Genomic DNA, 25584 nt, shown 5'->3' with positions numbered 1-25584 from the left:
GTGTGTGACATCATGGAATATGCTGTGGCCAACAACCTATAGTCATTTTAATACCCCTAATTAAATTAACTCGTCCTTGTTCTTTTCAAAGTATTATGCTTTCATCATACACAATAATTATCCCCTGCAGCTTGTATAATACAAACAGTTGTGTACCTCCTGTACCTCACCTTTGATATTTTCATCCTATTGACCATATATTAACTTTCTGTATTATGTACATTTTTTACAATGTACTAGGTACATGTACTGTGTTAAAGAAGTAGAAAATCAATGTCAATCCTCAGCAATGGCCCCTTTGAATTTAACAGTTCATAAACATTCAACATTTGAAGTTGCAATGCTGCTAAAAATACCCTGTCAGGTTCATCTTAATAATAATGGCAAAGCTGCCTCTTCATACATCCATACATATACACACACCCACCCATCATCCATCCATACATACATACGTATGTACGTACGTACCTACATTCATACGTACATACATACATACATACATACATGTACATACATACATACACACACACATACCATAATTGATGATGATGATGATGATAGAGATGATGATATGTGTTCAGCCGGGTAAGGTAAAAAGCCTATTTAGCTGTTCTTATCTTAAGTCAAACAAGTTCAAAGTATCTTCAATTCTGGGTAATAAAGTGAGAAGACATTATTCATGCTGAGATATTTCAAATTTTCCCAGAATATAGTGATCAAGGTACTTTTCAATGCATAGGCTTTTAATAGGCAGGGTGAATCTTGAAACTTGTGTATTGATGGATGACTGCAATTCACTATGTTCACAATGATGAGTAACCTAGTCTGTCTAAAAGGGGCTTTTAAGTGATTTCTTATCAGAGATGGTATCGTGGTACAACATCCATTTAGACACATAAAAACAGGGTTGTCATTCACCATTATTACCAGGTAAAGTGTCATAATCCCATCAAAGAAGGCTGGATGGAAAGACAGATTAGTTTTATCAAACATTGATGTACATAGCTGTTAGAAGATAAAATGGGTTTGAAGTTTTCCTATCTCAAAGACACAGTCAAGTTTCAGAGTCTTTACAGTTGAATTGTGTTTTTAAACCATATTTGTATATTAGCATTTTCATCTTGAGGTATGATAAGCGACAAGTACCTGTATATGTTGGCCATCACAGTGAATTTGGCTTTTTGCTTGATGTCAGCTTTTACTTGTGACTTGGAGTAAAGTTATTCATAAATACAATCATATATATTTCTTCTCAGAAACAGCTATAAAAATGTATAGTGTAAATGCCTGTGATCGACCAAAACTGTATCTGTCATTTTTTGTCTGACACAACCTTCATTCAAACAATTGAGCAGCACAAGAACAATTAGAATACAGGTTTCTAGCAGACATCTTTGTCACCTTTGCCATTTGAACTTTAGTCCGGAGACTTAGTTATTTTGATGTTTAATATCTCAAGTAGCTCTCAACGTTAAGTAGAGAACTTCTTGAGATAATTATGGAGAATATTTTGAAAAAAATAATAGGAAAAATAAAAGCTGAAAAACTCGGGTACGTTTTTTGTGTGCAAAGTTCAACATCTGTGTGGAAATGATCAATGGAACAGTGTATCATCATTAAAGATGCTGACTTGATAAAAGAGAGCAGAACTCTTGAATCACAATCTGTATCACTTACCCTGAAACTTTTCCAGGGAATGGTCTGATGAATTCTTTCCTTAATACACAACAAAGAAGTCTATGATTAATGATTAGACAATTCAAAGGTTTGCTGATTCCAACTACATTCATATAGTAGAAAAGATAATTGCATCGGTGACATGTTTCCATCGTTCCATGAATTTAATCATATCCATTTATCTCTTTTTATATGAAATTGTTGGTGTATAATTGATTTATTATTTTCCAACATGACATTTGAGTTCTATGATAATTGCAATAATGAATTTAAATTATTTACATTACTTTCTATGCAAGTTTTCAATTGAATTAACACTTTGCTGCCATGAGTGAAATCAAATTAGTCACTGGTTTAGTGTTTCTTCAGATGTTTTTTTTTTCATGTAACCTTCCTCGTGCCACTGTCTGATCACATTATAGATGTAAGTACAAGTTGCCAATATGATACAAGCATTAGGTAGCATACTGTGGCATTGAAAGGGGTGATTTTGAACTATTAGTACTGCTAAGTGGTTTCTTAGATGTGACAGTACGTTTCAGATAAGGGACTCGGCTTTAATGGGTGTTCAAAGTGTTCTGAATTTGAATAAAAATTGCATACCCAAGGTAGACATGGCCTGTAGGAGTATTGTGATGTTGAAATAAGTACGTTTCCCTTAGGAATCAAAGCTATTGATAGCGTATTTCATTCGGATTCTAATTACTCATCCTATGTGCTTGGGAGGCCAAAGCGGCATGTTTCCTTCTAACATAAGATTCATATGTCTCAGAGGTAGATTTTCTTTGTTTCCCTTGTTTCCTTAGGATGACAAAACGCACATACATTGGAAAATGCAATGGTGTGTAGGTGTATAATTTAGCCAAGTATGAATGGCTGATAACTACCTAACACTGTATGATGCCATTTACCGTTTCAGTATTCTAGCTATGCCATGCGGATTTCAAAGGCAATAATATTAATTTTCTTCAGTGGAAAGGATGATGTAAAGCCTTGCAGTTTTGTATGTGTGGGGATGGAGTTGGGTGGTTTTCTTACAATTAAGATTATAGCGATAATAATATGTATGCTGATGACTCTGGAACTATTTTTAAAAAATCAAATGTCACGCTTATTGAATTTTTAAAGTTCGATTTTCAGAATTTAAGTGATCAGAGGTGATGAAATTGACTGGTATTTAATGAGTACTTGTTAATTTAAATAACATGATTTTAAATCTAATTTCAGTCATCAGATTTTCAGAATTTAAGGTGTCGAGATGAATTTGATTCATATTTGATTTTATAAGTACCGTAATTGAATAAAATGATCACAAATTATATTTCCATCAATCACAGATGATAATTCATATTCAATGAAATGATTTTCGATCAACTTACAGTCTCACTTAGGTCATCAGAAATTGCAATAATCAGTGATGATAGCACATTCAATTAATGATTTTAAATATTAAGTTTTCAGAATTTCTACAGTAAAAGATGACTCATTTGATAGATACATGAATAAAAAAGTCTATCAAAAGACAGAATATACTTCACTCTCTTTTTGAATGCTATTTACATTAAAGTGTATATGTAGTGTCTAATATTAGCAGCTTGTCTTTGATTGCATTTATCTCCAATTGTGGAATGACTTGGCAATGACTTTCTTTTCTGAGCGGCCTCTTTAATCTTGATTTCTGGATGCATTGAGATGGACTTGTGATGAATAGGGAGGATCATCTCAATCTACAGCTGACACCTGGAGGGCCATTTTGTCTTGATGGAGACATTTTCACAATGATTTACTAACACAATTGTTGCAAAAAGTATTAGTAGTGCGGTGATTTTGTTATCAATCATGGTTTTAATACATTGTGGAATATCATACAGAAAATGAACTTTGGGAAAACTTAGTGTTTTACATCTGTCCCCCCCCCCCCCCACACACACACACACATGTCACATCTTGTATGACTGTAATTAAAAGAAAAGGTGGTGATGGTGTCACTTAATTAAATGCAATTTGTAATATATTGACAGATGGATAATTCTAGGGGGAATAAGGTGTACATGTATACACATACACTAAAACATTTCAAAATCTGTTGTCAAATTTGGATGTCTTTTCAAGTCCTAAATCTGGCCATTTATTCAGGAGTATGGTACAGTTTATGAAATTTCAGGATATTAATTGTGCTGATAAACATTTTACTCTCATGCTGCATTATATCGCACCATTAAAAACTTACATTTAACAAAGCATCAATAAAGCTAAATAAAGTACAGCATTCAAGACCACACCTCACAAACAACATATAATTCACTGATATTAACAATGAATGATGTGGCATTTGTCAGGTGTGGACTTGACATGGTGCACTTCAGTTAACTATTTGGGGAAATTTAATTTGCTTTTGACATCTACATGCACTTTCCACTTGATTTCAGCCATACTTTCTCCATATCATCAATCCTGTCAACTTGATTTCAGCCTTACTTTCTCTGTACCATCCATCCTGCCCACTTGACTTCAGCCTCACTTTCTCCATACCATCCACCCTGCCCACTTGATTCAGCTTTACTTTCTCCATACCATCCATGCTGTCCACATGATTTTTATATCTTTATTTTCTTTATATCATCCATCTTGTCACATGATTTCACTCATACGTTTTCCCATTGCACCACTCTGTCTTCAACTTTTGAAGTTATGGTCATAAAAAACATAATTTTTGTTTTAAATAATAACATCTGACGATAACATGTAAGAATTTTTTTTAAACAAGATATATTTGTTTAGTCTCTAGATTTAAAACCATTTGTTCATTTTGAATGCTGAATTTGAGGCATCGCTAGAACTATAATTCAGTCTGTGATATGAATCTCAGAGCAGTACCTCAGTTTGAGGCATAGCTAGGTATGTACATGTAATTCAGTCTGTGATATCAATGTCAGAACAGTACCCCTGTGATGTTATTTGAAAACTAACCACTTCTCTGTGTAACATGATCCAGTAATGTTTACTCTTTGCTGAACGTCTGTGCATTTGTTGAATATTTGTGCTTTCCATTAGAGTATCATACTCATTCCTTTTGTATGGTATCCTGAGACATCACATTTTTAATAGAATTTACATATCAAACGGGAGAAGTATACCATATATTAAACAAGGATGGATAACCGTAAATTTGAACTTATCTCTGCAATGTGAAATTAAGCCAGCACAAATCAGTGTATATTTTTCTAGCTTGTTATTTCATTTAAAAGTCATTAAATTTCATTATGTAAGCATTCCTGATAATGATAATACACTAACAACGCTATAAATCATGGTTAATTAGTGATACAAATTTAGAGTTTATAATGAAGCATGTCATTTTAGCATAACTGATACAGTTACTGATATATTGTAGTGCACGTTGTTCAGTTGGATTTTTTAAAGATTTTCCTCAGAACTGACAATCTGTCAAATATAATTTCAAATGACAATATATTTTGATGAATAGTCAGCTTCAGGAAACTGTAAAAGCATATTTATTGCTTACATTTGATTGATCAGCAACATCTTTCATTTTATTGGTTTAGAATGAAGGAAATGTGTTTGTCTTCTGTATCATGTTTATAATTTTGTTAGATGCTGAAGTATACAAAATATAATTAAGGTCAAATGCCAGCAGCTGCTGGTGGAAAAGAAAAAGTACAGTGTTTTCCAAACTGTTGATAATATCTTTATTGCGTAACTACGTACGTAAGCAAACATGGTATGTCGCACTCACACAATAACATGCTGGAACTTTTATTTGTACATTTCTACATATTACAATTCAAACAAATAATATGCAACTTATACTTAGGTAAAAAAATGATATTAAGTTACAAGATTTGTCCACAATTTTGTATATATTTTAAATTAAGCCTGTGTTTATACAACATTTTCAAATTAAAATCCTAAAAATCAATATCATTTTCATGTTAAGTTTTCATTGTGGCATTGTATAAAATAGACTTTTGATGGTTTTACACAGAAACTCTGGAAACAGAAACATAACACATAGTTAAGTGTACACACATAATTACATTATCAGTGGGGGTCATCCCTGAGGTCAAATACATTGTATGTTGGTTTTTCAATTGTTCCATTTTTGATCTCATACATGAATTGTGCCATTTTCAAATCTTTCTGTTTTTACCTGTTTACACAGACTTCTTTTTCAAATAATATACAGTTGGCAGTGTTTTCTAATCATTGCATTTTAATGCAGGTTTTTGCACAAACGGTAGGTGCAAACACAACAAAATAGTTGTGTTTTCATTTAGAAATGACATCATGTATAAAAAATGGGACCTAAAGTTAAACTTAGTGAACAAATGCAACGATTAAATGGAATCTAAATTGTATTAATATCCATGGCAAAGTGTAGTAAATCTAAACATACATTTCCACCTTCTCTGTATGATGTAATTAAAGCACTCCAGATCAATTTGATTTCATATTTTGATAACTTGTAACTTTAATGTGTTTCTATTTGACAGAAAAGAAATAAAAATTGATCCATAGACAGCTTTGATGTAGACAAACTAGAAATACATTTTTTATTGCTAGACAATATTAAATGTAATATTTCCAAGAGGAAGAATTGAGGTAATTTGACCAGAAATGTTCATCCTTGTATGAATTCTAAAGTGAGAGATATGTATCATATTCAGTCTGATATACAAAGGGAAAACATTGGCTGACCTAGACTTGAATTACAATTGAGGCACAGAAGGGGATGCAAATACAATACCCAAATAGTTTGCTAAAACCTAAATATTGGTGACAATTTCTCATCAAAATCATGTATTTCACTATTTCATTCATGTAGTGATTTCATATTTTGTTTGGCATGAATGTACAAAGTGTTGTCATAAATTATTAAAGACTCAAAAAAGTACATACTTTCAATTTACCCACTATATTCAAATTTATGTAAATCTAGCAGTATCAGACACAGCTACATGTACTGTACTTATTTCCTGAAAAATGACAAAACAACAAGGTTGGTTCACCAAAAACATTAATGAGATAAGATGTATGGGGTCAGTGTATCAGAGCTAATTTATCAGTTTACTATTGGCTCCTGGCTTTTATTTAACGTAAAATTTATGTTCTACAATTAAAGATTTATCACGAATTACTGTGCAAGAGGGTGATTTAGTAGTAGAAAAATGTAAAGAAATGGTAATAAACATACACACAAGACAGGGTCGTTGGTAAATGCACCTCAGCTGATGACGAACATGTGAATCAATTGTCATGTGACATGCTCCTTCACTTTCTCAGTAATACATCGCTGTCATTCATTCAGTCAGCCTGTCAAGGAATGTGTGTATGCTACACTTCACGTACAGAGAAACTATATCCCTGTCACAGTAGTCAGAGCAGTGCACAGGATATGTTTCATTTTTTTTAAAGATCCATTTTCATCCCACTAATGTCCTCAGCGTGTTTGTAGGTAAGGTTATGTTTATTCAATTCACTAAGTATTTTCTCACAGTATGTGTGTACATGTACAGTCAAGCAATATTTCATCATTGGCAACATCGTGATTACAACATGTACATGTATTATTAATCATTGACTTGTTTCAAGGCCAACAACAATTATGTAGTATGAATACATTGTCCTTGAATTTCAGGCTTTTGTTTTCATCTCTTTTGTCGATTTGAAATTTAATTTTGTCATCAATATCACTCTACAACCACATTGCTGGCCAAAATGATCAAGTCATTGTTTCTGATGGTTGCAATGTATGCATAAACCTTCAATTTATTATTTATAGTATGTGAGTCTGACTCAGTCTTAGTAGTTCAGTATTATTATTCTCAGCTTTCAAATCTGATGAAATGGATATTAACTTGGCAGTTGATATAGCACATTACATTGGAAGAAAGATATGTATGACCTAGGAAAGGTTAAGATATTTCATGTACAATCTAAATGGAACACTATAGATTTAATTGAATGGGTTGTGTGTTGAGTGATGTGTTCCCACAATATACCACTTAATTGTTCTGCTTCACTTGTTGTAAATGATCCTGGTTATGGAGTATAAATTAATGCTTTCACACTGGCCTATTTCAGTGCAATTCAACACTTTTATTAACAACCTTAAGTGTGCCTCTTCTTGCAATTTTTAACATGCAGTATATAATATTCAACAAACTCTGAGAATAATTATGTCTTGCAGCAAATTTACATTCACTTTGACAAGATTTATGCCTTGAACTTGACTGGCTCTCACTATTTGTTGTAATTTTATGATATCTAGAAGATGTAAAGGTATGACTGGAATATTTTGTTGCCTTTGATATTGCTCTAAATTATTTATTGTATGTTTGGGAGTTGCATTATATTTCTGATGGAATTTACACCTGATGAAATCATGAACGTGATGAATGACAGAAAGTATTCCATTACAAAACACCATCATGATAACTACAGCTCTGCCAAATAATGAGTTCAGTCTGAGAAATACGCACAAGATGATGTTCATTCTGCTTTGTATCAAGTAAGTCTTTTGTAATGTTTGATATTCATCTCGCTGCAACACTAGATGACAAAGACTGCATTTTCATTCTCAGTGCTTACATCTGATTGTATATTAAGTAATGTGAAATAATAACAATGTACAGTCATCATTTTTTATACTAAACATGACTTTTTGTGAAATGAACTTTCATCCTTTTTACACTAAAACCATTCATTTTTGTGACATGAACTTTACCATTAATCTGCCTGACCCAATTATACTAAAAAAGCTATTTTGCATCATACGCATTGACAACTAGACAAAGTCGGCTCACTTTTCTTTCAATCAATTAGTTTATTTAAAAGTAGTGAAACATGTGAACTGTAGGGTATCATTTTGTACTGAACATGAAACCGTGTGAATTATAAAAATGTGCGTTGAACTTTACCATTAACATGAAACGCATCTCAGAAATAAACTGTTTAAACTTTTGACGCTACTTTGTTCAAGATAACGCCAACCCGTCCTCAGTAAAAGTTAGTCAAGAAAAAATCGAGTCATCATACATTTCTTTGAAATAGAAGTCAAAAATTACCATTTTAGAATCCAATATGGCTGCAAAATACATTGTACTATGGGAAAATACAAGATGTACAATTCCCTTGAAAACAAAAACAGTGGACCCCCCAAATTTCAAATTGATTGTTTCAAAAGGATGGGAAGCAACTTTTCATATAGCAATATTTGGAGGATTTCAAGAATTTAGAATTTCCCCAATTCTGATCCAGAATATATCTTTTAAGCAATTTTGAAATGGACATCATGTATTGACAACAACACAAAAGACTACATGTATGCAATGTAGAGTTTCAATGTACAACATCGAAGCAGTTTGCAATATTTTGAACCCTTTCAAAAACTTAACCCTATCTGATATTACAAAATAAAAAGGAATATATTTACTCAGAAATATATTCCTTGTTCTGACCTTTGATCTTCAAATCTGACCTTTAACCCAGAAACTTAATAAATTTTTGTATTTCTGAGTCAGTGTTAGGCTTGGAAATATTGCAGATAATGAAACTACAGCTCTAATGTACACAGTAAATAAACCTTAAAAATGTCAGACAAATTTTACTAAAAGTTAATGAAGATTGTAAAAATATGTAACTGCTTATTGTGACAAATGTCTTTGTACAATGAACATTAACACAGAGTACAAGGCTCAATATCGTGCAAAAAATTTGGCTTTGAAAATTTGCGTAATGTTATAAAATTGCAAATTCTTCTTCCAGCATAATCTATACAGTTATAGGTTGACAATTCTGAATCCTTCACATAATACAGATTCAGGAAGATTAATAATTTATAATAATATATAATTTAGGTGTAACAGGATCCCGCGTTCATATTTTATTTCACAGTGACTTCACCGCACAAAGCTGCCCTGCAGTCCTAACCAGACTAAGAAATGATTGGTTTTTTTGACAACTTTTGTTAAAAAATTGTGTTACTCTCATGAAATGAAATGCAAGACTTCAAACTCAGCTCAGTCTCAGACAAGAAAATTTTATCCCCAGGCATGCTATTACACGGCTGTGATAGTTGGCAAAAAGTCTTCCACCCATGCCTTGTGTTGAAAGCTAATAATGCGGGGAAAATTGATTTTAATATTTCATAGTACAGCATCAAATTCCAAGGATTAAATGAGTCTTCTATTATGGGATATTATTCTAGTAGAATGAGTATACTATAGAGATCTTTCATGTAAATTGGGCACTAGAAGCTTCAGATAGAATTGATTAATGTAAGTAACAGCTAACTTAAGATAAAATTTGATTTGTGTAGAAATAGAAAAGAAAAAGAATTGCTGTCATGCTAGGGTATTTTTGATCATATTAGAAGCATGTTACTATTATAAAATAGGTTTAAGGGTATAGGTAGAAACACATTTCTTTCTCAAACAGAACATCTAAAACACAAAGAAAATATTACAATAACTCCTACACTTGGCTAAATATATCCTCTCCCTCCCCCTCCCCCAAGAATGCAAGTTTTAAGGAGTGACTGCATGCACATGAAGGCAGCAAAGTTAGAATGCAATTTTATAGAAGATGAATGAGTCACATCTGCACAGATGTTTGAAATGAGATGCTCTCTGAGAGAGTAGTCAGTCGTGATGGCCTGTGGGTAGGAAGCACAACTCAAAGATTGGAATATGTACCAGTTTACTATAGCCTGCTGTCTGAAGGACACGTCATGCGAAAAGATAAATGTAGAGTCATGTTGTGTCATTTCACTGTTACCCTCTATGGTTAAAGGTACTAGAATATGCCTTTGGGGACCAACTTCCCTATAAATTGAAGTTACAAATCTCTCCAAACTTTGCCCCATAAAAGCTTGTTTGTGATTCTTTGGAAATGATAAAAGGAAGTTAGAAGCTCACCATTTTGTCTTGAAAGAAGTTGACAATCTTACTGATTTTCCCATAGAGTTTCACACAGTAATTGGCGGCCATATTGGATTCTATCATGACTTAATTTTGATATTATTTTGACCTTTGTTTGATGACCCAGATTTATTTTCTTGACTTTGAATTTTCTTTGAATAAAGCAAGAGGAACATTTTAAGGTTCATATATTTGAGGTGTATATGATGTTGTTACACGATGTATCTCCCGTATACATGTATTACTTAGTATTGGTTACCCAGACTCTCACCAATGAGTGCTCTTCTATAAGACCACCCAGACGAGAGTCTGGGGGAAACATTATCCTAAATCATCCAAACTGAAAATCATGCTGGACATTTCTTCAAAGTCATGAAGAATGGGTTTATGGGGCCCATTCTTCAGAATTAAGATGTATCAGTCACTTGAGACATTAACCTATTCGCACTCGCGAAGGAACCAGGATTACTCAGCGTGCAATGCGTGAAGTATTCTTTAGAATGCGCTGCTCTGGGAGAATGATCCGTGCAGGCAAATTGGGATTATGCTTCCCAACCTCTCATCTTGATAGTCTCGTCGTTGGAGTCCCCAGTGGTGAGAGTCTGGATAACCGAGACTATGTATTACCCATGCTGCATGCGAAGTTTATCATGACAACATATGGCACCATGAATTTAAACCTTTCAATTAAGCTTGGAAGTTGACTATCAAGTTGCAGAGTTCAAAGGAATAAATGAATAAATCGATTTTCTTTTCTCCTAAAAAATAAATTAACATTGAATCTTTGAGAATTTACCATGTGAAATACCAGATGTCATAATGATGAAGTGTACTTAATGTATAATGGCAACATCAAAGCAGAATTGACTGTATTTGTCACTTTGATATTGAACAATTGCTTAGTTTTGATCTATAGAAAATTACATTTTCATTCATTTCTTTAACTTTGTGAAAATAAAGGCCACTTTTCTAAGCATTTGAACACATGTAGAATTGCAATGGCATTTAAGCAGTTTAATGATACATTATTCCATCAAGTTCACACGCACACACACACACCCCCCCCCCAAAAAAAAAAATCCATGCATACACTAAAAAAGATGCACTCAACGGTCACTTCAGATACTTTTTACTATCATCACGAAATAACCTGAAGTCAAAACAGTTAAATCAGACTAGTGGTATGTGAACTCAAATTGACAGACTTGCAGCCGTCAAATACATCTGCTGTATACTTCTATGCTTGTTGAATAATCCTATATAGTAATTTTCTGATAGCATTTCTGTTGGAAATAGTCTTCAGGGACTTGAATAATATGGTAATGATTGTGTCACATTGGAATGTTATTGCAGTAATAGAAGTCTGATAATGTTGTCATGTACAGCTGTATGGTATCTCTTGAGATAGGAAACATGGAGCCGGTGACTACCTTGGAGCCATGACTGTCATATACATACATGCACAGTTGTGAACATAATACTAACAGTATTCTCACAAGTCTGGTTTATTTATTTAACAATGTATGATTCTCACAAGGTGAAGTTGCAATACTTAATTAGGCTGGCTTCATTACAAACAATTGTTACCTTTCATTCTCAAGTCAAACCAAGTTCAGTGGAAACATAACATTCTCACCATCTTGAATAATCAAGTGGTTTCCATTTCACTATTATTAATCTTTAAAAATTTTGAAAGTCAAAGCATTCAAAGCTGTATACATGTATGCCAGATTGGCTGCATGCCATCAACAACTTAATGACAACTCGATGCCTAAATATTGTGTTTACTAGTTTTCAAGAAAACAATCATGCCCATACCTTGTCAATTCTATGATGTCGCAACCTTATCTAAATGACTCTGACTCACTTTTGCAGAAACTGTGTCAGAGCACCTTTCAACTACTTAAAAGTAAGGTTTGATGTCAGAGTCACCCATGTTGGTAGAAAAGTGCTAGCTGTATAGTTGACATGACATGATAAATCTCAAAAGCCAGACTTGGTTTCTCAACAAACAATTTACCATTCTCCAAAGACAACCGTCAAGATTTCTAGCTAATCTTTATGCATGAGCCTGGGGTTAATTTTCCAGGCTTTTACCTTTGGATGGATTATGGTCTCGGCAGTGCTGTCAAGAAGCAAGTGATTTACAGTGCTGTCATTGTGTTTCTCATACTAATACTGAACAATACCGCTGAATGAAAATTAGTTGAGGGCGGATATGTGTCTGTGAGGAGATAGTGTTATACTTCAACATATAGCTATGATTGAAACTGTAGACAGTAACAATTCACTTATCTCAAAAGTCTTCTCATGATTTTCACTTTTTTATTAATATTGTCTATATGAACATTACACAAGCTTTTGAATTACCATACAAAATATCAATCCGACCAAAATACTAGCTCTGTGTAAAGCCTCGATGGTATTTTCTGATAACATTAAACCTGAATGCAAGCCTGTCAACCAGGTGAACCCCCTAAGTATGTTGATAGAGTACTCTATCTATAAACCATAACCTTAATATTTTGGAAAAAAATGAGATAGATAAGGACCTTTTCCTGAAAGACAGGTTTTCACAAGAACATCAATTTTCTTTGGACTGTACTTTACCAATCATGTTCAACACTCCGAGAAGATTGCCTTTCCTCTGAGCTTAATTACTCCCCGAAGAATTCCTCTTGTATTTTTAATTAGCCATATTATGATGCTGACACAGGTTGCTGTAAGTTTTCCCCAAAGGGAGTCCTACCCTGAACTCATTGCATATAGAGTCCAATTGTACGGAATCCACTGAAATTTTCCATAATGCCAATAATGTACAGAGTCTTGGACAGAGTCTTGAATGAGTCAGTAATACTAAAGTTTGGAAACCTTGGTTTTAAACAGAGGTGAGAAATATGGTGCAACTGGCCTACATTTCTATACCTTGCATCTGCACTTTAAATTTGGTGAGAAACCTTAAAACAGAGATGAAAAATGTAGGAAATACTTGCAACACCTCACACCATGATTTTGGTTGGGAAACTGAGTAAAATAGCTGGGGTGAATTCGGGTAGATTTTACCAACTTGTTAGGTAACAAAAACACTATATTTATTTTAAAAAGTATATATATTTATTTTAAATTAATAGTTTCATAGTGTATATTGGGATAGTCATACTGCACTAAAATGTGTGCCAAAAAATGGCTGCACAAATTCAAGCAGGAACTTGAAAAAGGCGACAAAACATTAAGAATTAGAAAAAAATTAATTGTCAAAATACAGTGAGAAGGTGATATACTTGAATGTATACCATGGTTACATTTGCATATTTACTACCATACTGATATCAATGTGTTATGGATGTCTTATTGACATGTAAGCCATCATGTAGTGAAAGATAAACCAGACTTTTGTTTTCAAAATTAAAATACAAAGATGATGTATGAAGTGTAAAATTACAAATCACCATGTACCATTATCGTACAATCATTTTTTAATGATGATAATTTCAAATTTAATAGAAGCAAACTAAACCAAAGAGTAACCACACAAGTTTACTCCTGCTATACATTTCCAGGAACTGGAAAGTCGACTATTGAAAAACAATATTGACTCATGCTATCAGCTACAGACATCAGTTATTGATTTTCCCTTTAAGTAATGTAAGTTTGATATCATTCCTCAGACAGCACCTAGGGGTTTAGTTCTTAATTAGAGGTAGGGTAAATAATGAAATGTTACTGCTAAACTACACTTTTGTATGCATGGTCATGAGAAAACACAGGTGTCTGAGAGAAAATTGAATTTCTATTTTATTTATCGTCCTCAAGTGAAAAATTAAATTAATTCCTTATTGGATTTTATCATCACTTTAAAGTGACAAAGTATTGATGTAACTTTTGAACCTGATGAATATGGTTACTATATTTCATCCCTTTGCATTTGTACATGGGAAATTAAGCCGCAGTTACGTGCTCTCCCTCCAGTAGACTGACTCTTTTGGGAAGGATCGAGGCAGTCGTTGGCCCTCTGGGAAAGGATCGAGGCAGTCATTGGCTCTTTGGGAAAGGATCGAGGCAGTCGTTTGCTCTTTGGGAAAGGATCGAGGCAGTCGTTGGCTCTTTAGAAAAGGATCGAGGCAGTCGTTTGCTCTTTGGGAAAGGATCGAGGCAGTCGTTGGCTCTATGGGGAGGAAGCAGTAGCTGGCTCTTTGGGGAAGGAAACCAAAAAGATAACCTAACTACTAAAGAATAAATTTAAAAGTTTATGTATTCAGCAATATAGTGAACTTATATTCCATGAACTGGCTATTACATTTAGTATCTGTCATCCCCCTTTTTTTTGTCCAGTATGTCACATTTATTACCAATGTTAAAAATTAATTATGTCAATTTCTCCAATAAGAAGGTTCATGTTTGAATTTTTATGGTGTTGTAATTTCATATCGATTCCTAAATGTTACGAGTTCAACATTAATAACAGATATTTGAACCAATTATATAGTATTACCTGAATCATAATACGTAGTCGTAACTGATACATTGATACATTGTATGTAGTGTAATGTACTACGCCAAAGTTGTCTCAGTTTTCCAGGTAAAGTAATTAAATTCGTGTTTAGTCATATATTGCGTCTTTTGGTGTTGCACTTTCATATATTAAACCTCACGACGTTAGATATTCATTACCCCTTATATTTGGATCAACTGTATACCCTAACTGAACAACATTAAAAGGTTAAAGCAACTCCAGGTATGTATATTCATAAATTTAACTTTGGGTTCTGGAGAGTCAGTTCATGATTTCACATCATTTAATTTTTGCTCAGTTGCCAAGAAACACCAGATTGAACTCATGTTAACCTGTATTGTTCCTTCAGTGATACACTGAATATTCATGACTCCTAAGTGCTTATTACCTTCAGTGAAAACACAATATTCATTGTTAATCTATTGCATATGCATTTCAGCTGACTCACATGAAGGCAGTGTAGCCGATATCAAAAATCCCAAAATGAGTAACAACTTCAATTTGGTGATTCTTTGAATTGCACAGTGTAGGTGACAAAATCATGAAATGACTCGCTAGAACCCAAAGTTTATGAACACACGTAATTTCCTGGAGTAGCGATCCCCTTTCATTTATATATTCAAGCAACTGTGTTGTCTTGGAGGCTACCTAAACATTGTGTTTTCTTAGCTTCCTCGTGATCTAACAGTTTTTTAACCTGATAAAAATTATACCACATAGAGAAAGTAAATGAAATCAATAAATATAAACCATAATATTTTTTTTTTTTTTTTTTGTGCTGGGAATTCCTCCCAAAGATTTTCTGTTATGCAGACAAATACACACAAACAAACACAAATGCTACAGAGATCCATTCAGGTTTGGGACTACGTGACATGTAGCACACTCTATATCACATTGCTGTGGGAACTGTCAAGGCTTTCCCAGTCAGTCAACAGGCTATCCCAGAGTCACCCAGCCCCGGCAAACATAGCACCTGCGGACTCTGTGTGAGTAATCGTCCCCAACTTTTTGAGTCATTACTCCAGGAGTCCCCCCAAATTCGCACTCGTCTTGTGAGTAATAATAATTTTACATTATCTACCAGCACACACACATATATGCAAATGAAGGTATGATTGTTTGTTGTAAATGGAAGTGCGGGATCGCACAGCATCATTTTGACAGAAATATGCTGTATCGAATAAACAATGTAAATTTTTGGATAAACACATTATGTAATATGTTTCAGATAAATATATTACCTTGGTAGGTGAGTCTTTGATTTTCTATAAAGATAGATACAAACTAAAACTATCGTCGCAACAATACACCAGTGGTAAGCTGTTGAATGGACATTGGTTTAACGATAGTCTCAGTAGGGAGGCATCTCTGAAAACTAGTTTAGCGTTCCATGAACTTGCAGTTATGTTGAGACTTCCAATGTTTACACATTATTGTGATCCCAGGGTGATTAGAAAGACATAACAGCTATCACCTACTTGTGTAATCTACCACTTTGAAGAACAATAGATTTAGTTTGCATCTATCTTTTTAGTAAACCAAAAGGCTGGATTACCATTGTCCTTTGTAATACAAGAATATTTGCACTCATGCTTGCAGTGTTTTGTGCTGTATTTTCTATCACTACACCCATGCAAGTATGGCTACAGAGAATACACTGCAAGCTCTCATACTAATACCACACAAGTATGCCACACTTGCATTCATGTGTCATGGCGTTCTGTCATATTAGTTATCAGTTTTTACCTACGAGTATTGAGTATTACTATTGAGGGTGTCATTTTCCTATTAAAATAGTAGAACTAATAAAGAATAAACTAGAGAGACAGCAGATTGCTTTTCGTTTGCTGAGCTGATTGTAAAAGGAAAGCTTATTCATTTACAATGTGTTTTTGCATAAAAGAAAGATAACATCTGCGGTAGAAGAAAAAGTGCTCTGTGTGACTACGTTGGCTGTTTTGTTAACGAGAAAAAGATCTTATATCAAAACCACATGAAGAATAAAATATCATCTTCTATACATTTTCTCTTGGGACTTGACAGTAATGAGTTCTGAGAAATAGCCATCTCCTTCTATACAACTTATTGGTAGCATTTTTCTGTTTTCAAGAGCAAGAGAGAAGCATAGACACAGAGACAGAGACAAATAGACAGATAGGCTAAGACACACATAGCATTATGTCTAACAATACCTTCCAAGCCAAGCATGTGACATTTAGAAGGATGTCCTCTCCCAGACTGATTCAATCTTCTTGGGAAAATGTCAGAGAGATAGAAAGAAAAGAGAGATAAACAGAAAAAGTATGGGCCAACGAAGTCTTTGGCCAGCATAAAAACAGTAAAATGATGTTCTCTCCCAAGTGATTCATTTTTGTCAAAATGTAAACATTTCCAAAACATTAATTTTTAATAAAAATTAAAAAATAAATGCATATTATCTATAAGAGGATGGTGGGATATGTATATTTTATTTTGCACTGAATAATTGAACAGAAAGCGTCTGCACTACATTTTTAATATAATTCTGAATACGGTTAATACCGTAATGACAAATCCTTCCTTTTTCTTACAGATAAATTGAAGATTATTTTTGAGTAGCTGAATATTGAAGAATTTTGATAGTTGGACACAAATACATCAACTCTTGCTACTACTAATATCGTTAATGGACAAGTCAAATTTTGGATTTGAATTGTGTGCTAGATAATTCCCAACTGGAGATAATTTTACTGATCTCATTGGATATTATCACGACTGATTTACCAATTGGAAATTTCCTGAATCTCAGAAAAGCTGTCCCGGATTAAGCCTTGAACTCCTAGAGGGTAAAGCCGGACTTCAAATCACAATTTTTTATGTCACATCTGTGTTGAATAAATTATTGCCATTTGCGCAATCGCGGAGATCAGCTTGTTACAACTAGGTTTACACGTGAGAGTACAGCATTGATTAATGAGAGAGCAACAGACTACAAGTGGATATTCAATGCATACACATTATTCCTGTTGAGTTTGATCAATTTCACGCTGTCACTTCTTGCCACTGACTTGCCAAGCTCAGTGATTTGGGGAAACTTCGCTGCAAGGAAAGAAATTTACAATTAATTACTTTTGTAGGCTTTCCAGTCGAGAGAGCCATCTTGAAATCTCTTGCTATTGTACAGACTGATTTTGCCATTTCTACATAAAAATGAATTTCCTGAGGCGACGGTTTTCAGACCCTAATGCAGCAGCCAATGTTCCGAATGGCTACCTACAGAGTATAGGAGTAGATGATAACAGAGAACGAGTCTTGCAAGCCGCTGGAGCATCGCCACAAACACTTAGAAGGGATTTGGGATTTTTAAGTTCACTAACTGGCAGAAATGAACCAAAGGGAAAGACAAAGACTTTATTGGTTATAGATGATCAACACACAGATTGGTAAGTGGTTTTTGTTATAAATTCTACATGTACACCTATCAAATGATAGTCATCATCACTAGAGGGCACACTTTATAGGAAAGGTCTCTTTCATAATAGGCATTTCCTCTACATGATAAACTTTGATCACATGAGTGAAAGTCAGTGTAAATCTTTTGTAATGCAACTTATTTGGTAAACCTCAGAAATTCTACTTTCTCTACAAATTGAAGGAAAGGTGTCTAGAAAATGTTATGGAATCGCACATATTCCAACTAATTACACATCTTATAGATATCATCTGTAGGAAAGGTCTGTATTGAACTTCAATGACCATGGAACTTCCCATAACAAAAATCCCATAACAAAAATCCACTTTCAAGTCTATGAATTTCTATACATGTACATGCATGTACAGGGCTTGCAATTGGCAGTAGTTCAGGTCACATAGACTTCTAAACATTGTATCTAGACAACTAAATTAGCAGTAGTCCCAGGACACATAGACTACTAGACATTGTATCAAGACTATCAAATTAGCAGTAGTCCAGGACACAGTCTACTCAACATCATATCTAGACTACCAAATTTGCAAGATGGTAGTCTGATTGAATGGAAATCATTAGAAAATTGTATCTGAAACAGTTCACGTGCCATGGCTATATCATGTGACTTAACCAAGCATAGGTTTTAACTTTGAGTCCAAGTGTATTTAGTACAAGTACATGAAGGTTGGTTGTATAAAATATAAAATAGATATATCAAGATTCTCTGCATGGAGCAGCAACATTTTCAATATCGTCATCATCTATCTCATCCTACAAGGGTCATCGCTCCATCTTTATATGTTATGTATGAGCTACGCAAGTATTGATGGCCAACCTTAAATATGGAGGCACATCATACATGAACAAATTTACATAGATGCCAGCCAGACAAGAAAACAAACCAAATGATTCAGATCTCAAAATGCATTTCTAGACTCTTGGTAACATTTGACCTATACCTTTTACATACAGCAGCAAGCCAAAGTTACGGATTACAGCATTCCAATTGGATTCTGATATCAGAATTCCAATCAAAGATATTCTTTCCTGCACTCAGCATTACTAGAATCCCTAGGTAACATCTTCAGGAATTGATCCTCAAATGATGAGAATGTTAAAAGGGTTGATATTGTCAATGTCTGACAAGAATGTTCCTCTAAGAGAAGTATATAATCATTAAAATCAATGAGATGGCAGTCCCGTAACATGACATCAGTGTGCCAAGTAATAAAAAATCAGATATTTACTGTAATAAGAGTGTTCACAAGAATATAAATCTTGTCTTTGTTGCCTGGAATTAAAGATTATTTCAGGTAAAAGGAAGATGAGATTATTTTTTGATCTTTTAAAATTAGGATAACAACTCGATTCTTTTAGCGTCTGATCCATTCTTTGAACTAAAGCTATACTTTGTGTGAATGTAGTGTAGTGGACAGAATGGCCATGATTAGCGTGAGATTTAAGATTCATAAGAATGCTAGAGACAGGTACACAGTAATCAGACAACATGATAGTCAACTATAAATGTAATGGTGATTACAATGTTTTGCAGTAAAGTTCCAATCACTTCTACTTGTGGAGATGTGACTGTCATGAATATAGCAGTGGCGTAGTTTAAATGCCAACGGTATCCTCATTTATGGTCATATCTTGTGACCTACTCGATACTATATGATAGTATATCTCTTGAATTTGAATCTGACAGCAAGAATTTGAAAAAAATGATTTGAAAATCTATGCCCTCTATGGCAAGATCAGAAGAAAAAAACATGACAGATGGTAAATTACTAGACAAAATGTATAATGTATTGTTTATGCCCTGGGCATGATTGTCATTCTCTCGGGTGGAAATGCTCAATTTATGTTGTATGTGACAACTTTAATAGAAACTGTCACTTCATAAGCTTTTAAGCTTTAGATTTGATTTTAGTCTGTCAAATATACTAAGTGTTGATTACTTGGCCACATCAATATTTTGTAGCATTTTTATCACAACTGAACTAAAGATCAGTCATGTTATAGGTGAGGCAAAATGTGTGTGTGTGTGTGTGTGTGTGTGTGTGTGTGTGTGTGTGTGTGTGTGTGTGTGTGTGTGTGTGTCCATGTGCATCCATGTGTACATGCATGCATGCGTTAATGACTTGAAGTAAAAAAAGGGTAATCTGATTGTCAAGTGGTATTTGGTGGGAGCATTTCATGGGGTATGTAGATGGGAATTGTTCAAACAAAAGTGATCAGATCAGTGAAATGCAAGTTATGTCCAAATGAGTGAATGCAAGTTATGTCCAAATGAGTGATTTTCCATCAGTCAGTGTTCTCTGAAGTGTGTTAGATAATGTTATTTAAACAGTGACTTAAGTCAAAGTCTATCCACACAAATGTCTTAAAAGGTTCAATACAAAGCAATACTGCTATAGTAGGCCTGTAATGTGTGTGGAGGGCTTTTGGTTTGTTGTTTTTTTCGTGGGATTTTAGTTATGGATGTATATATTTATATTTAAAGTTATATTTGATGAAAAAATTAATTTCCAAAACTACTGGGTAAATTCATATGAAAATTGATGAGAATGTTTGCAGGTGTGTCCAGATGAAGATTGTTTTTAGACAATATGACCCCTTAATGTTGAATACAAATAAAAAAGTAAAAAATTGATTTCTTGAATTGTCAAAAAGCTAAAACTTCAAAACTGCAAGGTTAATTATTCCAAACTTTGATAGGGATGTTTCTTGGGCAATCAAGATGATTAATTGATTAAAAGATTACACAAATCAGTGATATGTTTATTGTTTCTAAGTGTTGGTCAACATTTAAAGCCACTGCAGTATCTGCAACTGGAGCAAGTTTTGAAACTACTTTTAATAGATGTAATGACTTAGTCATAATAAACATTTGCACACTCTGAACAGTAGTGAATCACCTGTGGGTAAACATATTTGTGAAGTTGTACACATAATATGGTACAATTAAAAAAATTGATGTTTATAAGTCCGCAACCTAAAATTATTTCCCCCAATGTGATCATTAGTACTTAGATGTATACATACTATTAAAGGAACAACTCTCTTATGATAACAGCCAACACTTTTAAGCAGAAAGTGAAGGGTTTTTTTTGATATTTTTTTATGAATATAGATTTTAAAAACTGCAATAATCACTTTTCATGGACTGTGGGTTCATCATACTTAGTGATGAAAATTTCTACTCACAGAGGCAAAAAATTTCTTGTAAGTGAATCCCCAAATATTTTGCTGACATCTCACCAGCATCGTCAGGAGTGTACTGTTTGGGTTTCGATTCCAATAAATTTTGTGACTCTGTGAATAGAAATTTGTATTACTATGCTTTCATGGTGTCGTTCATCACATTTCTCAGTAATCCTAGTGTGGTAATATGTATAATGAAAATAGAGATGAACTCTAAATGCATATCCTCACTAATTGATATACATAAATACATGTACATGTACTAAGTATGCTCTTACTGTTCAGTACAGAACAGGGTGACTGAATTTCTAATATCTTGCCCAGGGACTTGATTATCTGACATGAAATACCGTTCTGGTGAACATCTTTGTCAAGTCAGATAGCAAAGTCTCTGTGCTACATGTACATTTTATCATTACTGGATGATTGCATTAGCCAGTCATCCATGGTTTCCAGCATTTTCTTATCATTGACTCATGGGTAGTATTTGTTGTCAATATTTACAAATGTAATGCTGTACTAGCTAGTCTTAAATAGCACTTAGTCATCACACATGAGACAAAGGAAAGTTTGATGTTTGATGTGAAGAATTTGTTTCAATTGTTACAATTTGAATGATTCTTTCTCAGTACTATATTTGCAAACAGATTTTATAGAGGCAAACAGTTCCATCATACCCACCTTGCTGGTTTAGGAGATTGTTAAATGGCTAATATATGAAGGGAAGGGCGTCATGTGACTCCAAATACAAGGAAAAAAGTAGAATAGAATGACTTGTGTAGCCATGGGAGATTCACCCTATACATTGATCTTTCCAAAATAGCTAACTTACATGTAGTCCTAATTACTGCAGTTCACATCTGGAGTCTGAGAAATAGAAAGCCATCGCTCCATGTTGAGTGGCGCACTAGACATCTGTGTTCAACAGGGAATTATATTTGTTGGAAACAATTTTCATCAGTCAAGGGTCATCAATACAACAACTGTTCCAGCTGTTTCATGTGTTATAGGTATATATAATAGAATAAATAATTGATTGATTGCCGTGAAACCAAATTTTAGAATTAGATATGTGATGCATGCTGTGATGGCAAAGTACAGACATGTCTCTACTTCAACCCACAAGGGCATAAATGCTGGTGAGTTGTTACCACATGATACAGACCAATAATAGAACAATCATTAATTCTTTCCTCAACTCCCAGGGGAGCACTACAGTCCATGCTCCCGCTAATTCCTATTTCAAAGTCTGGTTTGAGTGAAACACACCAGATAATGTCCACATCTTGCCTGAGGACTTAGCTAATCAGAAACAAATGGGAGCAGTTAGGATCAAACCAGCAATGAATGTTAATTACAAGGTCATTACATCAAATATTACGAGCATATGATAGCAATACTACATGAATTTTTAACAGCCAGGGTTAACGTTACTGACTGTCTCTGTATATTATGTGTGCTATGCTAGAGCTTAGATGTCAGAAATAAAACCACCAAAAAATGAACCAGTGAAAAACTGCCATGCCATTTCCCATCATATGTTTCCCTACAATTTTTGCAATAATTGTGATGAAAATTGAATGGAAAAATTCAGAAATTAAGCAGAATCATTCCCTTTTAATTTATTTCCTGAAAAAATTTGTATCGATAACTTTTAGTGGGTGTCTTCCCACCACTGTACAAATTGCTAGCCCTCATGGATACATAGATACAAATGTAGTCTATATCATAATTGTATTGCATTATATTAAAATTCAACTCCTATATGATTATATGTCAAAATCACACAGCACTGATAATTGATCAAAAGAGAATGGGTTCCCACAATGTATGGGACATATTTTCACTTACTACCTGGCTATACTGGCACTAGTAGACATCTATAACCATGAGGGCTGTTAGGTACGGTAGCAACTATTTCACAAGGCTGAAAGTTATGGGAAATAGTGGCTACATAACAGCATATATCTACTAGTGCCCACATAAAGCCAGGCAATAAGTGTTTTATAACATATCACATCAGGCACATATTCTTCCCAGAGTGAGAGCAAATCACTGGTAGGACTACAGTCTTCTGCTACTGGAATAGTGCCCTAGGGTAAATAGAAAATCAATATTACCTTCTGTATGCAAATTGAGGTCACTGTGGGTCACTAGTCTAGGCCATACCATGTGGTACGATCTAAGCCAATCACTGAAGTCTATATGTATATGAACATGATATGTTATGTGTTATAAATGAAGATATTCTTCAATAAAAGTATCTACTAGTTATAGAATCTGTGGATGACTCACTGTACTCAGTCTGAATTAGTCAGTACACAATGATAATACTTATCAGTGTATACATTACTCTAGGGAAGTATGTGCTTGGAATATTAAATTCAGTTTCTGTGTAAGTTTATTGACCTTAGACCCGTGACCTGGGATCACTCCATATATGGTAATCTTTCCCGTATACTGACAATCTAATGTTTTCAAATGTATCACAAATCAACATTGATTGGTCTTATGACAAATGTGTCCTAAAGTGACAGTCAGATCAATTGTAGATTTGTTGGTTACATCAGTGTATTTATCATGGTTATAACCCTCTTATGGAGTGCCATGCCTAGGTGTTTACACTATTTTGTACTGGTTAAGTGAGGGACGTGTGGGGGCCATGCAAGTCTTTTCACTATCTCAAAACACTACAACTGTGAACCTTTTGAAGCCCAGTTGTGTTACTCCTTTTAAAAATGAGCCATCAAATATTGATTTTGCATCAGAAAACAAAACGTTAGGTTTAAAAAGTCCAAAAATTCAATTCAAGTTGGAGGGGATTTTTTTTAGATTCTTGATAAAAGGAGTACTGACTATGACATCTTTTATTACATTCCTTGGACTCTTTTAATACTTAACCACGGAAAAAATAGTCTGCAATCTAAAACTCCCAAGTATGATGATGATGATGATGATGATGATGATGATGATGATAATGATGATGATGACGACTATGTCAATTCATTCGTATTTTGCTACATTTCTTCATTTTTGTACATAGTTGATCAAATATATATATATATATAAATAAATAAATGTTTCATTTGAAAAGATGATGATGGTGGCGGTGGTGGTGGTGATGATGATGATGATGATGATGATGATGATGATGATGATGATGATGATGAGATGATTATGATGATGGTGGTGGAGGTGGTGGTGGTGGTAACAATGACAGCAATGATGTCGTGACATTTACAATAACAACAGCAATGATGACTATTATGCTGACAATATTGATGACAATTAAACATTTATGTGTGTGTGTGTATATATATATATATATATATATATATATATATATATATATATATATATATATATATATATATATATATATATATATATATATATATATATATATATATATGCATACATATAAATGTTTAATTGTCATCAATATTGTCAGCATAATAGTCATCATTGCTGTTGTTCTATATATATATATATATATAAACAAGTGCATCGAGGTAGAACTAGTGACCATCTCCCTGGGGGAAGGTCAAAAGGTCACATGGTAGGATGTATTCATACATATTTATGATGATACTATTTATGTGTAGATTAACACTATAAAACTCTGTATACAGCATCACCTATATCAAACTAGATCCACATCACATGATGGTTCTTTAAAGACAGTAAATTGAAAATGAGAAAAGAAATTTAAACAAAAAACAAGACCCTTTCAAAAATTCATAGAAACTTAGGTTTGTATATTTTTATGATGAATTAATAATATTAACATGTAAATT

At 33.8% G+C, this 25584-nt stretch overlaps 1 protein-coding gene across 3 annotated transcripts in view; it reads left to right on the top strand.

Moving 5' to 3' along the window:
* Positions 1–25584, top strand: part of LOC144442243 (synapsin-2-like) — a 129664-nt gene that overhangs the window by 55268 nt on the left and 48812 nt on the right. For all 3 annotated transcript variants that reach the window (XM_078131537.1, XM_078131530.1, XM_078131546.1), the window contains exon 2: positions 17708–18557. In XM_078131537.1, the coding sequence (XP_077987663.1) occupies positions 18325–18557 (233 nt within the window). In that variant the 5' untranslated portion in view covers positions 17708–18324. The remainder of the gene's footprint in view (positions 1–17707; positions 18558–25584) is intronic.

The sequence above is a fragment of the Glandiceps talaboti genome, chromosome 1, assembly GCF_964340395.1.
Source record: "Glandiceps talaboti chromosome 1, keGlaTala1.1, whole genome shotgun sequence".
NCBI lineage: Eukaryota > Metazoa > Hemichordata > Enteropneusta > Spengelidae > Glandiceps > Glandiceps talaboti.
Note: the sequence above shows the minus strand (reverse complement) of the source record. Positions and strands in the feature narration are given on the sequence as shown.